The sequence below is a fragment of the Seriola lalandi genome, unplaced genomic scaffold (assembly GCF_002814215.2).
Source record: "Seriola lalandi dorsalis isolate HSWRI2012SDOR001 ecotype SW California unplaced genomic scaffold, Sedor1 jcf7180002054923, whole genome shotgun sequence".
Taxonomy (NCBI): domain Eukaryota; kingdom Metazoa; phylum Chordata; class Actinopteri; order Carangiformes; family Carangidae; genus Seriola; species Seriola lalandi.
The window spans coordinates 768,565-784,490 of record NW_019525475.1 but is presented as its reverse complement, the minus strand read 5'-3'; the positions used below and the strand labels follow the sequence as shown (position 1 = coordinate 784,490).

Here is a 15,926-nt window from a genome sequence, read left to right as displayed (position 1 = left end):
GGTGGGGGAGGGGGGAGGGGTTCAGGAAGAGGGATGTGCTGTAGCTAACACCTGTTCTTCTTCTTCCCCCTTTTATTCTTCTTCTTTGGTTTGTTCTTTTTTTTCTCAGACGTTTGTTTATCGTCTGTCGTCTTTCTCTCCTCCTCTTCCTCCTGACTCTCATTCTCCTCCTCTTCCTCCTGACTCTCGTTCCCCTCCTCTTCCTCCTGACTCTCGCTCTCCTCCTCCTGCTGTTCCAGCTGCTGTTCCTTCCTGCTCCAGTCTTCCTCTCTCTGAACCTGCTCCTGCAGTTTGGCCTGCAGTGCTCCACACTTTGCCCTCCACTCTTCCTCTTTGCTCTCCAGCTCGAGCTCCTTTAGAGTGAGCAGGGCCAGGACATCGATGTGGGCCCTGGTGCGAGCCTGCCTCTTCTTGATGCCCCTTTTCAGGAGCTCGTCTTTCTGACGCAGCTCCTCTTGGAGCTGGTTCTCCGCCTGCTTCCACTCATTCTGCTGCAGGTCAGTTTTCTCCTCCAGAGACTCCCTCTCCTCCTTCAGAGACTTGACCTCCTGGATGGCGGAGAACAGGGCGTCCCTGAGGCCCTGCTCCTCTTCATTGTGATAGAGCTGGTTGGTCTGCAGCTGCACAGCATCTGGCCTGTACTGTGTGGGGCCGTACAGGTCCGCACCAAAGGACTGAAACACGAAAACAAACATGAAGTTCATGTCTAAAACTGCAGTCCCACCTTAACACAACCTCTACTCTTATCCACACAGTTAACTTTGTTTTACTGTCGATTATTCTGGTGAAACTTAAAGATAATGTTTAGGTCGAGGTTTTTAAATCAGGTCTCAGACGCCTGCTTGGTTAGTTATGTTACAGTACAATTTTTTATCCATTGATTAGAGACACTGACAGCGGAGTAATCTGTTTTGAGAGAAACAACACGGCGCATTTCTGCCCAACAAACCTACTGCAATCATAAAATCCTCCAACACTGTTTAGAAGCTTCTGTATTTCTCAATGTGGCTCACTGGATATTGTTAAACTGTTAAAACTCAACAAACAACCAAAAAAGTTTCTGCAGGTCAAATGAGAAAATCTTACCTGGTTTCTTTGTCTGTTCATTTCAGCTCAGACTGAACGGGACAGACAACAGCTGTTTGCAGCAGATGAAACGGGACTTGAAACAGTTTTGTGTTCAAGTTAAAGTTAAAACTAATTTAGTTACAGATATTTGTCGCTTGGCGAATGTGGACGGTGGGTTTGGTTCGATCACGGAGACACTGCTCAGCTCAGGTTTCTGGGTGTGAAGGAAGAAGTTCTGCATCATGATGTCAGAGTTCTACGGTTATGATGTCACAACTGAAGGTTCTGCTCAAGTGTTATAGATCATCAGGGTTCTAACAGAGTTCCTCCAGGGCATTTCACAGCTCCAGTGAAGAAATGATCAAAGCATTGTGGGAAAATATTGACATGATATTTTTTTTTTGTTTCAATGTGTTCAAGCACAGAAAAGCACAAACATCTTTTCAGTGGTAGAAGAAGAAGTGAACAGATGTTTTTCTCTGTAAAACGTAAAGACAAATGACACAATGTTTCCTGGTCTGACCTCCAGTCAGTATCTTATGTCGAGAAAACGGAATAATTATCTTTTGTTTTCTCGAGATAAAGGGATAAAAAATATATAAATGTGAGTATGGCCGTCCTTACTTTACATTAAACTCGTGGCGCCGGCTGCACATCAGCATCAATTTGAAGTCGTGTAAGTTCAACATTCACCATCTTTTTTAGCTTGTTTTTTGGTCTCTACTGAGTCCTGGGGGAAACTGTCTGGCTCTTTAGCCACTAAATGCTCCAGCACTATGTTCACCAGCTAGTTGCTAACTCAGTTTGTCTCCCATGTAATGATGGATGATGATGGGCTGGTAGTGTACCGTTACTAAAACATTAACATTGCGCCCAAAACAACGAGCTCAAAGTAGCTGGAATGCTACACAAAGCCGAGGGAACCTGCAAAGTCGGATGTCAGTTCTCTCTGGGTTCGTGACTATGAGCAGCCGCTTTCTCACATCAAGCACCTATTTGATCTTCGCTGCTGAAAACGAGCGACAAACCCATTTTAGCATCAACAAAAGTTCCAAAAATGACAGCAGAATCACAGGAAAATCCTCAGCTAATTTGACACATTTACTCTGAAATCCTTTCAGTTGATGCCTTTTGGGCGAAAAACATTTATTTATAATACAGAGGGAAAAGGTATTTTGACTGAAACGATTGGTGAGGAGCGCGTAGCAGATGCAGTGTTAAGGTGTCAGCCTTGGAGCAGGTGCTCTCCGCTGTGATCCAGATGACAGCACAGGCAGTGGGGTTGCACCAAAACACACCCTGGGGAGACAGATATCACACCAACGCACACACACACACACACACACACACACACACACGTTGAATCCTGAATGTGATCCACGTGAGCTGGTGTGGGGGTAGTTGGATGCGTGTGTGGTGGGTTGAGTGTGTGTTTGTGTGTTTGTCATGCCAGAGAGTGCTGTTAGTCATTTCTGTCGCTTCTAGTCATAAAAGTGTCCCGCTTTAAAACTTATTCCTCTGATCCAACTTCAAACTTAAAAAAAAAAAAACATCAATAATGTAAGAACTTGGCTCAGTGTGTCTCACTAAGCCAAATGGAAAGGAGCACTAAAGACAGACACAACTAATGATGCTGTGTTTTTATAATTAAAAGTAAGCAAGAGAATTGATTTTCATAAATTACATTCATTGTGTTGTTACGAAAAGAAAAGGAAAAAAAAATAAATAAAAAATCTCCCACACACTTTTGACTGAAGCTGATTTGTCAGAAGCTTAATTGAATATAATCAAAAGTGACATTTGAGACAACCGCCAGAGCTGGAAACGTCCACAAGATGGTGCTCTGGACGGGCTTATCAATATGCATGGTGACAAGCGGGGAAGTGGATCTCACTCTGTGTGTGTGTGTGTGTGTGTGTGTGTGTGTGTGGGAGTTGAGGACACACAGAGAGAGAGAAAGAGAGGAGTGTTGGGCTCTCTGAATGCCAATAAGAAGCTGAAGGCCTATTTGCAGTATGTCATTCCTGCCGCACAGCTGGGTTTTTCACTCTGACAGGACTCGCAGCGAAAGGTTACAGCACCTGCACTTCTTCCTGTGACAGAAATAAGAATTCACTGTTTGTCTGTGCAAGAAGAGAGTCAGGTGCAGCGAATATGTGTGTGTATATATATATATATATGTGTGTGTGTGTGTGTGTGTGTTGCCTCGCTTGTGTTTGACTATGCAGATTTGCTTTTCACACTCATTTCAGGTTTCGCAGCAGTTGTCACAACCAAGACTTCGCTGTTTCAGAGCCCTGACGGTGAAATACTCAATATTTAACTCCTTCCTCTTCCTGTTCAGACTTTGACTTTGAATAAAGCCGTATGAATTTAAAATGGCTGCAATAAAATGCATTCAATTTAGATTATTAGTCGTGATTAAAAATATAAAAAGATCAAATAAAATAAATGATCTTGACGTGACTGGAATGTTTCACTCTGCAGCATGAGCTAAAGATCACATAGTTCTGCCTGAAATGGAAATGAATGAATGTATATTTACTCACAAAACTGTCTTTACTGAAGTCGTTCCAAAAATGGAGACCTTTTCCTGTTCGTTTGATTCTCCCCTTAATGTCTTTAAAGGCATTTTGCCAACAAGTAAGGCAGCCAAGAATCCAATTATGTTTAAAGTTTGCTCTTCGGACCAGGATTCAGTTGAGCAATGACTTGCTGGGTCTTCACGGTAGCCAGAAATTCTCCTCACGCTCACATGCCTGCAGACTTATCTCATGTGAATCTGTATATTTTGCTTCAATCTCTGTGTTGAAGTCGGGGATTCTTTTCGCCCGCTGCTGCGCCCTCAGTGTGATTTGCTGTTTGATCGAGAGTCCGTCCCTCCAGAAGGTAAGATTAAACCTGAGCCCGTGGTACTCTCCCCCCAGAAACACCAACACCATCACTGTCAGACGTGATAAGCGGCTAGCATAAAGCTAATATCTCCTATTCATGTTAGATATGAAATCTTTGAGCAGGAAAGAGAACAGATAACCTACGTTTACTCATGCACCCACGAGTCTTTCCCAGAGTCCAATCTCTCCGCCATCCGTCTACACAAATAAGTTCAGACTAGTTGATCTGACCGACATTGTCTTCTTAGCATCCATTTAGCTTTTTACTCGTCTGTTTGAATTTTGCAAAACTTTTCATTAGAGCTCTTGCATGTGTTGTTTTTACATGTGGTTCAGATGAAGAGTCTTGATTAAGAGGGATTAATTACATTATTTAAGTGGTAGCTGTGATTAAAATGGTTTGGATTCTCTTAATACGAAAGTTGTTTTTATTCTTTTTTCTTTCTTTCTTTCTTTCTTTCTTTCTTTCTTTCTTTTTTCTTTTTGTGTCTCATTTAGCTTCAAGTGACAACAGACAATTTTTCTACTTTTCCTGCCAGAGCCAAACCAAGTGGTATTATTGTTAATCAAGGATCAAATATAAGAGCCGCCGCCAGAGAACATGTTATTTGTTGACATTATCAAACAGACAATGAATCATAGATGTTTCTGGCTGCTAGCGGCGGCGTTAGCAACATGGCTACAGTCCAAAGCACGAAAAAAATGTAGGAATCCCAATTTGAACTAGAAACCCTGATCTCAGCGCTGTGATGAAGTATTAATAGTTGTATTAATAAGTAGGCAGGTTTTGTTACTTATGGATCAAGTAGAAATGAGGACGACTGAGCGTCTGTGTGGAGCTCCACCAGGACTCATCTCCCAGTGGAGAGTCCAGAACCAACCATGGCTCTCTCCATTGTTTTACCTCGGTTTCTATCACTCTCCGTCTCCGCCGACGCCCACGGGGGAACCAGTCTCTAAGGCCGAAAGTGTCGTTATTCTAAAGCCGTTACGTTGTGGAATCAACATTTACTTCGTTTCATACGTTAAAAGCAAAAAAAAAAAAAAAAATCTACGTCCACTTTAAGAAACGCAGAGGGAGGTCGGTATCCCGGCAAGACTTTGGAGTCTTTAGATCAAGGTCAGAGAAGAAAGAGAATTTTTGAGACTATACAGACCCAACCCCAGTGTCTGGACTTTGCCTGAAAAAAACAAACTGAATCATAATCAAACAACAAATTAAACAGAATTGAAGATTTACTGCTCTAAGTGTTGTGATGCTGAAGTGGACTTTGCAGATGAGAATACAAGCAGGTTTTTGACTCTCACCATGTATCAGGTCCTAATGAATCTGCTACATGTTTAATAGTCATTACTGTTGAGACCACTTCACATTTCAACTCAACGACTTTGAAGAGAAAACTGTTTAATCGACGGTTTGCTCTGAATATTCAAACGCGGTCACAGCTCGGGAACCGACCACTATCAGCTTATAAATACAAGCCTGACTTCCCGGCCAAGTTAAGACTCCATCAACTCCACGCCGCAAACTGTATCTGGATCACAACCAAATGCCAAAACAAACAAACTCAAGCCTCCGCAGCTCCGTTTTTCCATCTGCAACAAACCACCAGAGCGTCAAGCGACCGCAAGCTGTTTGGCTCAGAGGGAATGAAATAGGCTTTACACTCGAGAGAGCACAACCACACAGAGTTGCTTTTTTTAATAGGATCCCGGCGCACGTTGTTGCTGGAGTCGCCGGTGAGGTCCCACCTGCGGGTGCTGTACAGGCCGGTTTGGGGCTGAGGGACGGGAGAGAGGGGGAGGAGATGGGTGTACGGCTCGGAGGAGATCTGGAGAGGAGCGAGTGCTCGCTCTGCAGCCGAGTGGGGAGGGAGGAGAGAGAGAGAGAGAGAGAGAGATTTCTGGTACACCTGTCAGGCGCATGAACAAAGTACATCTGTTCATCTCCTCCTCCTCCTCCTCCGTCAGATGTCGCCAGCTAAAAACAGGGCCTTTTAAAAAACGCAGCACACTTTTACTTCTGCCAGCCTCTGTCTCGCTGTCTCTTTGTTTTTCACACGCCTGTGAGCACAAAAACAAACATACACGCATTCACGGGGAAAGTGGAGCAAAATATGTTCAAAAGCAGCAAACACCACAATGCAAATATAGTCTGTAAAAATACAGTTCCTGCACTAAAGAAGAAGGGCCGGCGTTTCCTCTCTGGAGCTTTCCTGCTTCTATATTTACTGAAGACACATTCACAGGAATGAGAATAGAGGATTACAGCCAGCGTATACATGAAAGCTTATATTTTTAATTTAATAATTAAAATAAAAAGTGCATATACCACATTTAACTAAAAATATTAACAAAGTTTTTCAGTGCCTTCTTGTTTTCAACATATCTTATTAGTCGGTCCATTTATTCCCAACTGAACAAATGGAATAAAATCTTTGTTCGTCTCATTGCCTTCAAAAAGTTGTTGGATCATTAATGTTTACGTCTGTAGTAAAGATCCCAGTTTTCTTTCATTCTCCTCTTCATTTTTTCACCTACCTCACTTCCTTTCCCTCCCTCATCACCGATTGGCTCGTTTTCGTCACTCCACCCCTCATTTACCTGACAGAGTTCACCTGAAGATGATCTAAGGGCGTCACTCCACTCGTTCGTTACTGTATTTATAAGGTTGTAACAAAGGAAATTACCACGAGGAAATGTCTTGCAGAGGAGCAAACCTTGTGTTCAGCAGTGTGAATTTTGTCACTTAAGATCTAAGAGCAGGGGCCTCCAACAGGTGGCTCGCGAGCTGTAACGACAGCTCGCCCTCTTCTACGCTAAATAATCATTTGTCAGCTGTCGGTCAAACGAGTTACTGTCAAGTTTGATTGCGTCAGATCTGCCGTAGGCGACATGCAGTCATAGCAACTCTTCTGGATCACAGATCGGATATAAACTAAAACAGGAAATACGTTGCCATGCAGTGAGTTTGTTTTTTTCAAAAGCCTGTTTGTTTACATTTTGGAAAGTTAAGTTTACATTAATCAGCTGTTTTAAGTTCCAGCTCAATAAACTTTATTCGTCCTCAGGGGGCAATTCAAAGGGCACATACAGTAGACATTAATAAAACACACAGCCAGTGCAAAACAAACTGTACACATTAAAGAAAAATAGGTACCATTTCATATTCTGACAACTTTCAAGAAGCTTGTTTTCTCTGATTTATGGCAGTTTATTTGTACTGCTGTTCTTGGTCTGTGTGTTCAGGTTTTTTTTTTTTGTCTGATGTGAAATTCAGATGTTTTTCGGTACAAAATGTGAGTTTTTTTTTTGGATATTGATATGTGATGTTTGACTTGTTAAATGATCTTCTTCGTCTGATTTGGTTTGGAGATGAGTTTGAGTGTTTTGATCTGATATGTGAAGAAATGTAACCAGGAACATTAGACACGAGCAGCTCTCAGAGTTAAAAAGAAAAAGGCTGGAGATCCCTAATGTAGTGGCTTAGTTCACTTTTTTTTTTAATGAATATTTGATTACACGTGCATGCTGGGAGGTTTTAGTACAAAATGTCTGATTGTTTGGATCAGGCATGAATTGCATTTTGTGAAATTTAAATATCTTAAAATGTAAAAATCTTGCCTTTTAAACTGGAGTTATGATTTTAAAAATTTCTCTTGCAACTTATTTTTATCATATTTCTCCGAGCACTGAACGCCTACACTGACAATGTTCTGCAGAAGTAAGAAAATAGATGTTTAGTTTTATTTCAAATGAGAGATTTCTGCATTTGTCCTCGCTTTTGTCTCTGGTTTCTCAACTGGAAAAGATGATGTCCAATCTGAGTTAAACCAACATCTGCAAAACACTGTCAGTCAAATCTGTTTAAACCACAGATACACAGTCCTGATGAAGATTAACTGAGTTTTCATGTGTTAAACTCTTCATAAATAATGACTAGTGATGTTTTTCCCCCCAAAAAACTTTAAGTTTGTTGCTTTTTGAGTCATTAATATTCAATGTAATACAGAAATACTAAGAGGTACTAAAACATAAAGGTTTTAAGGGGCTTTAAAGTGAGTTTTTTAAAAACATTTTTGTTGACACTTGTAATTATAAACATGGAAACATTTCTGCAGATTGTGTTTTTATGTGAAAAACAAGATCTTAAGACTAAATACATACGAGACTGGCTTCATAAGACATAGTGACATGTTATCTTTTTGGTGTTTGGTTTGTTTTCTCAAACAAGCTTTTATGATACACCAAGGAAAGTTGTTTCATCATTTGGATTTCAAAGTTGGTTGCAGTGTTTTGGCACACCAGAACTTTTTTCTTATTTTTTTTTATTTCAAATCCCATCGTCTCCGCCAGTCGCCTTGCATCACTGCTGTTTACTGTTTAGTCTGAGTAAAATGTATTTGAGAGACTGTAGCTGCTGCTGCTGCACGAAACCTGTGGTCAATGTGCTGAAGTCCCAGATGATCTGCAAAAACCTGCAGGCAAGAAACAAAGTCGTGATGTTCCTTTTACTCCGAACAGATGCCGTGGAGGTTCCCCTGAGCAACCTGAGTCCCAGTTGTTGGATCTTTTCACTGGCTGCCAGTAGATACATATAGTACTATGGGCAAAGTACAAATGTAAATACGTATGTGAGGGTGCTGAATAAGAGTATGCATGCTCAGCGAAACCTCCCTGAATGCATAAAATAGATTTAAAAAAAAACATAATCCCTATCTCTTACCACCAATTTATTATAACAATAGAAAAACCATGACTCTGCTCCAGGTCTGCAGTTAGTGTTGATATTTAGTCATAAAAACCTGTTTGTATTGTTGTGCACAGTCTAAAAAAAGTAAAGGTTTGCTTTTGCAGGGTATTTCAAGTAGATTAATCCTGACTTGACATCACAGCGAACTGGCCTGCAGTAGTAGTGGTAGTCTACCGATAAAAAGACATAAGTTTGGGGACGATAGAAGTGGCATGGAGGACAAGGACGCAGGGAAAATGTTATTCATACATTTCTGTAACACGGCAGGAGCATTTTCAGTGTTAGCAGAGGAGGGCAATAAGGGAGCGAGGTCTGTGATTCAGGGGAGAAAGGCGAGGACGTGACCCGCTTGTTGATGAGAGGAAGTCTCAGCGGCAGGAAGAGGAGACTCAGCCGTCCCGGCCGGGTTGAGCAGGTCAGTGGACCGTCAGGAGGTGGAGGAGCTGAAGCCCTTCAGGAGCAGTGGGGAGGGAAAGAGAGAGAGGAGGGGAGCCGGGGAGAAACACAACATGGAGCTCTGGCTGCATCGTAAGGCAGTTTATTTATATAGCGCCGTTCAGCTGTGCTTTACAGAGGCAGGGAAAAACATTAAAAATAAGACATGGGCTGGAGGTGAGGTGGTGGAGCTCCCTCGGCAGCCAGGCTGCAGAGTTGTAAATGTCAGAACTTCTATTATTAATATTATCTCGTGGCACCTGAGTATCCTGAAACAATGTGCAATCAAAATAAACCTGAAACCTTCTCAGTACAAAGAGCGAGAATTAGCATTAGCACAACCACTAAGACTGTGTCAGCCACTGCCATTTACAAGCTAGCAAACAGCATAAAGGGTTAAAAGATGCTAACTACGCTAACAGTTCTGATACGTGTATTAGTCATTACGATTTTGATCACAACAGACTCCTCATCTAAGTCCGGGTCTGACTGAGGCTTCAAAACATGTGGCTGAGTCTCTCTGATGTTTCCTCCAACGCCAACCACCTGGATACGATCTGCTCTTTCGCCGGTCAACGAAACCTTTGTCGGTACAGAGAGCGAGAGTTAGCATTAGCACAGCTAGCCACTGCCAGTTACAAGCTAACAATCAACTACGCTAACCGTTCCGACACGTCGTCTAGTCGCCATTTTGGTCACAATAAACTCCTCAAAAACTCCTGATGCTCAAATGAGGAATTACTGTGAGCAACCTTGTTCAGCAAAATATTAATCATTGCAGAGTGTTTTTTTTTTTTTTTACAAAGTTTAAAACACGTCTGGAGAGGAACTTGAATTAATATCAGGCCAGTGTGTTTCTGCTCATTGTATTAGATCCTCTGGTACACGACATGTTTATTTTTATGTTATCAGAAGCGGCACCATTTGTTGTGTATGGGATAGACAGAGCCGCCTACAAAAAGCTTTCATCAACAGAAAAACTGAGGGATGTTTGCACAATATCGCACACAGCATTTGATTGGCAGGTGATCCCCGGAAAAAAAATGGATGTCACCAAAATAAATGTTTAAAATCTCCTCTCTTGAAGTGTTCATAACTGAAAATGATTTTTTAAGCATGTGTTGCTATCAGTGTGTCACAGCACTGCCAGATAAAGTCAGGCACTTGTACATTGAGTGGAAAATCCGCGTCGGATGATGTTTGCCTCAACTGAGTGAGATTCAAAATCCTGTGTTTCTGGTGGCGTTTAGGGTTCTTCAGACACCCTCAGATAAGAGATAGAAGTTTTCACCCAGCAAACAAGATGGTGACAGCAGGGCTCACCTCACCCCCAGGGAGTGTGGAGAGCCCAGAGGTATTGTGAAGAAATGAATTTCAGGAGCGCGGCTGTGCACAGAGAAGAATAAAATGGAGGAAAGCGAAGGTGCACACAGGTAAACATCAAGGACAAAATCTAAAGTTGCAGCTGAGAGTCTGAAGGGAAGGAGCAGATGAGAATAAGAGGAAGTTTCATATCAATACTAACTCTCAACAGGAAGAAAGTGAGGAGATACATCAATAAAGACCGGAAAAACACAACTGTTCAGCATATAAAAACAATTCAACTCATCAGGTATATCAAAAATTACACATCTCCCATCAAATTGTCTTCCTTTAACTTGTATTCAGGATTAAATTTCTTCGTTTTTGTGTCCTCTTTTAGCTCTGTTTTACTCTGTTTTGCTCTCCAGTAATTACTGAGGGAAATAATTGGTGCTTTAGCTGCTAAAAGCTCCATTGTGTTCATCACCTCTCTTTAACCGTTTGGTGCTGGTCACGTTCTTGGGCTTTTTCACTGAAAAAAAGCCGCCTGCTGAAAACGACAATGACGAGAACGCTGAGGGTAAAAACCAAAACAATGAGCTCAAAGATGCAAAAAAGCTAAAAAAAAAAAAATGAACTGGAGAGTTGTTTTACAATATCTGCAGTCATTTGATCCACTGTTAATATAAGGATATTGATTTAGTGCAGCTTTAAAGACCCCCTCTCAATCTGAGCAGGTGGTGGGCGGGGCATAAGACCTGATCCAGATTTCTAAATGAGGAAGTAAGAGTAGATTTCTTCACTTTTTATGGTGTGAAAACCACGTTAAATAAAATGTTAATCATAGCTTATTATTTCTTTTTACATAGTTCAAAACATGTCTGGGCAGGATCTTTAAGTATTACACTATTAGCAAAAAGTCAAATGAGGTACTCTACTGTTCAAAGTTAGAGGAATGTTCCTCTCACAAAGGTACCTGTTATGGTCGGCGCCTTTTCAATCAGAAAACCTGACTTTCTCTGAAGGACAGTATCAGGGAGCCCATTCAACAAGCTCCAAATACAACGTGAAGGTCTTGGTGGCAGGGGAATCTTTATCATTCATCAACACAATAGTTAACTAGAGAAAGAGAGAGAGGTCTAAAACCAGGATTTTTTTGGTTCAGAGGAAGCCGAGCCACGAGATCCAGAAGGAAAACAACTCCACGCACGCAACCTACATTTTTCCCTAGGAGACGACTAATGAGCCAAACAACGTACACCTGTGTCTCCTGGAGAGCGACAGCAACATGGAAAATCCCCAAGAAGAATAACGCGTAGCTCTTAAACTTTCATACTGACTTGCAGCATTAAGGAGCTAGTGTGTGATATCTGCGCACAATGTTAGAATAAAGGGGAAAACATTCAAGTTAAAAAAGATTTTTAAAAAAGCAGAAGGAATGTAAAGAAGGCTTCTTGCTCGTTCCATGTCTGCCATGTCTTATTAATCACGGCTTCTCACTCTGACTTGCATTGGACCAAAAGAGAGGAAAAAAAAGGGAGAAGATATATATTGTAAAACCTAAAATAAGAGTTAAAACTGTTAGAGTTTGAATTAAGTTGAAGTAAAAGAACGAGAACAAGGATCCAGACGATCAGGGAAGAATAAAGAAGCAGAAGAAGAAAACAAGAGTTTGCTTTGCTGAGGCAAACACACTAGTGATTAAAATGGCATTTAATTGGAAAACTGAACCTATTTTCATTTTGATGAATTATGCACACTGCAGCTTGGCAAGGTTTAAGATTCCTTAAGGTCACACTGGAAAATGAAATAAGTAAGCAGCAGCCTGAAGGTATCGATCAGCCCTCCAGTTAAAATGTAAGGACCATGAGGACATCTAATACCGCATCTATTGATTCCACAGCACAGATGATTCATTATTTAACCGTGTAAATTCTTCAGTGAATCTGCAACAGCAGGAGAGCGAACACCCACTGATGTTACACCACACGGCGCCAGCGCATGTGTCTCTGCTTCCCAGCGGTTCATCCGTGGTCTGAGGAGCCACAGCAGACCAGGCAGAGGCTGCTTGCCCGTACAGTACATGACTCATCAGTGCACACACACACACACACACACACGCTGTATTTCCACTATTCCCTTCTCAGAAAAGACAATCTAAGTAATGAACTGTGCGAAAAACCCATCTGTGCTCCATTTTCAATTTTCCACGTCTTTGCGATGCTATTAATGACCTCGCAGACACACATTTGTATGCAGCGCGAGGCCAGTGTAGCATCTTTTCACTGCGCACAACAACTTATTGATCTGCAGAATCACAAGACTGGATCTGTGATGAAGTCGAATGCGGTGTAATATCTTCATGAACAGGACATTTAGAAGCCATTTTCAACACAATGAAACATTTGGAGAAAAAAACATTTGCCGTCGTTAGTCCTGAAATCCAAAATGTATTCTAAATAGCTTCATTCATTAACGGAGAAGAAGCGCCTCAAGTACTGGAGTCAGTATCATCAAAATATGGAGGAGCCAGTGTGTAGATCATTAAAGAACATTTACTCACATAAAACATGACAGTTTTACTATTGAAGTCTGATTGATATAAAAAATATTTGAATAATTATAATGTCAGAGTTAAAGAAGAAGAAGTTCAACTTTATTTATAATAATTATAAAAACACATTTTATTTATAATTCGCTGTCAAAACACCCAAGGACACTTTACAAATCCAATAAAATATTCAGTAGATTAGAACAAAAGCAGCAACAATGAAATATATATAAATAAAAGCACTTTTCAAAGTGAGGTTACAAAGTGCTCTCACTGCCACAAGAATCAAAAAAAATAAAGCAATTACATTAATAAGATACAACGAACACGGGTAAAAAAACTGTTGCTAGGAAATAGGAACAAATCAGGACAAGGAAGCATCAATAAAAAGCCTTTGAAGACAAATAGGTTTTGAGAAGAGATTTAAAGCACTAAAGCGTTTGCTGATCTAACCTCCAGAGCCAGGAGAGAAAATGCTCCATCACCACGAGTTTTGAACTTTGCGTGGGGTGAGGACTGGGTAACTGAAATAAGATGTTTCTGAAAGTTTAACTGGGAATCAAAAACGAGATGTGAGTTTGAAGCCAAAGAACCCGAGTGCTGCTGAAAACTCTCAAAGGACTGATTTGATCCGAAGAATATCGCTTCCAATTTTGTTATGATTTAACTGCAGGAAATCATGAGACATCCAGGCACTAATCCGATTAAGACAATCTTGTAAAAATGGACAGATTTGAAAGTACGCCAGGTTTCACACACACATATAGCTGGACATCATTAGCATTTCAATGATGAGAGAAACATAAGCCAAACTGACAAATAACATGCCCTAAAGGGAGCATGTAAAGAGAGAATAAAAGAAGTCCCAGAATAGATCCTTGAGGAACTCCAGAGGAGCAGAAGAACATATTTGGACATCAGGAATGATGCATTTTGGGTCCTTAAAAGCAACAGCAGTGGTGTATTTTTATTTTTTTTTTGTAGTTTGGCTTACAACAGTGAAACTGACGAAGAGCACCACTTAAAGAAACTCAATTTTCAGTGGTAAATCTGAGGAAAAAAAAGACTCGACCTGGGTGCACTAGGACATGGTCTCCAAAAAAAAAAAGCCTCAGACTGTATAGCAATAAAAACTTTATTATAACACAAAAACAAAATGGCTTTGGGTTTGTTTTTAGTCCATCAAACTGAGACCGTTGAGACTGATGAAAATGACCCAGTCTACTGCTTGGCATTGATTTGTTTATGTCCAGCTGGATCAAGTGAGGCGATACTGTTAAACTTGATCTTTAATGAGGGCAGAAAATCAATAATTCATGCACGATTGCCAAAAAAAAAAAAAAAATCATAACATAATGCTTATCCCACACAGGGCAGCAGAGCTCTGGTTATATTTACTTTTTACATTTGCTGGAAAAACGATAATTAATTTAAGTTTATCCAAAATACTCTATGAAGCCTTCATCGCTGGGTATTTGAAAGTTACTATGTAAATGTTAAAAGGCATTAACAGCTTAAAAATCTGATTGGCAAAAACCTTTAAAGCAGCAATAATGAATTTATTTAGCATTTTAGAGGGTAGCATAATACCTTATGAAGTTGTTGTGGGGAACATGTTGCCTGTTCACACATCCAGCAGAAACGAAGCAACATCATGTTCATTTGGAGTTTTTATGCCTCTGCGCCGCTGCTTCCCTCATGGACACAACTTCTAATTTGGCACAAACATTTTTTGGTGGGCAAAGGTCAAAGGTCATATTTTATATGACTGGATAATTGGGGATGTAACCTGAAACTAGTCTGAGTGGAGGAGGCATAAAAATGATTAATGAGGGCATTGTCAATAAATGAAAACATTGCAGTACGGGTCAAAAAAACCAAAACAATGTTGAAAGATGCTAAAATGCTCTGTAAAGCTGAGAAGAGCTGCACAGTTTATCTGTTGGTTCCTCGCTCCGAGCAGAAAGGTGCAGCTTTAAAGCAGTTGTTGAATAGCAAATTGATTCAGAAATAAACATAATCCCATCCTCCACCCAACATGTGTTCTGTTTTTCAAACAGATAATATCTCATTTTAGAAGCAAATTCGTCGATTGATTTTCCACACGGCGTTTTGCAAACATGCCACCACAGTTTTGGGGTTCGAAAACAAACCTCATTATCAACTGTGACACCGTGAAGTGAGTGCAGCTGTGTTTTGAAATCGGGAAAGGGTGATATGAATATTTGACTTGCAGTATTGAGTAATTCAAACTACAGAGGTTTAATCCCACTTCATATAAAGCTTCCTTTTTGCCATCGAAACAAAAGCAGCCACTTCACACGTAGATGCCCCCAAAGTGATCACACACACACACACACACAAACACACACATCCCCTAATTAAATAAGGTCATTAAATCAGATCATCGTGCTGTAGGCCATCTCGTGGATCGCACCTCCCTCGTCGGATTCATCGGCGCTCACTCCATCACCTCCCCATAAAGTCCTCCACATTACCCTGAGCAGCTGTTTGGGGAAAATGAAATTACGCACAGGGATAAAATTTAAATTCAGCAGCTACCTTCAGTGTGACTCATGATTTATTGATACTTTGGAGCAGACATTAATATTGTCGTTAAGATTAAGTCCCGCCTGACTCGATTTAAACCCGGCTCCCATTCCCACGTCTCCATTTTCTTTCCATCAGTTTGGAGGGGAGGCTAATCTGGTGTTGGGGCCGCACTGATTGTCCGTCATTGGGGTTTGTACAGTAGGGCTCCCCTTGTTATGCCTAACCTTTTGGAAAAGGTTGCACCGCTTCATTTGACATTTCAGAAACAGCCCGTTTGCTTCAACAGGCACGCCATCACTGAGTGTCACAACTTCTTTGTTCGACCTGCGGCAAAACCTCGAGCCAGAGACACATTTCGTGGGTTTTTTTT

General features: G+C 41.0%; 1 protein-coding gene across 1 annotated transcript; it reads right to left on the bottom strand.

Annotated features, from left to right (window-relative positions):
* Positions 1-9: 9 nt before the first annotated feature.
* On the bottom strand, positions 10-1,474 carry LOC147817657 (uncharacterized). Its single transcript, XM_087169950.1, has one exon. It carries the CDS (start codon positions 702-704, stop codon positions 45-47), a length of 660 nt encoding a protein of 219 aa, XP_087026076.1. The 5' UTR covers positions 705-1,474; the 3' UTR covers positions 10-44.
* Positions 1,475-15,926: the final 14,452 nt, after the last annotated feature.

Bases quoted from the DNA above. Each gene is read 5' to 3' on its own strand.
- LOC147817657 (XM_087169950.1), bottom strand. From the start codon at position 704: ATGAACTTCATGTTTGTTTTCGTGTTTCAGTCCTTTGGTGCGGACCTG.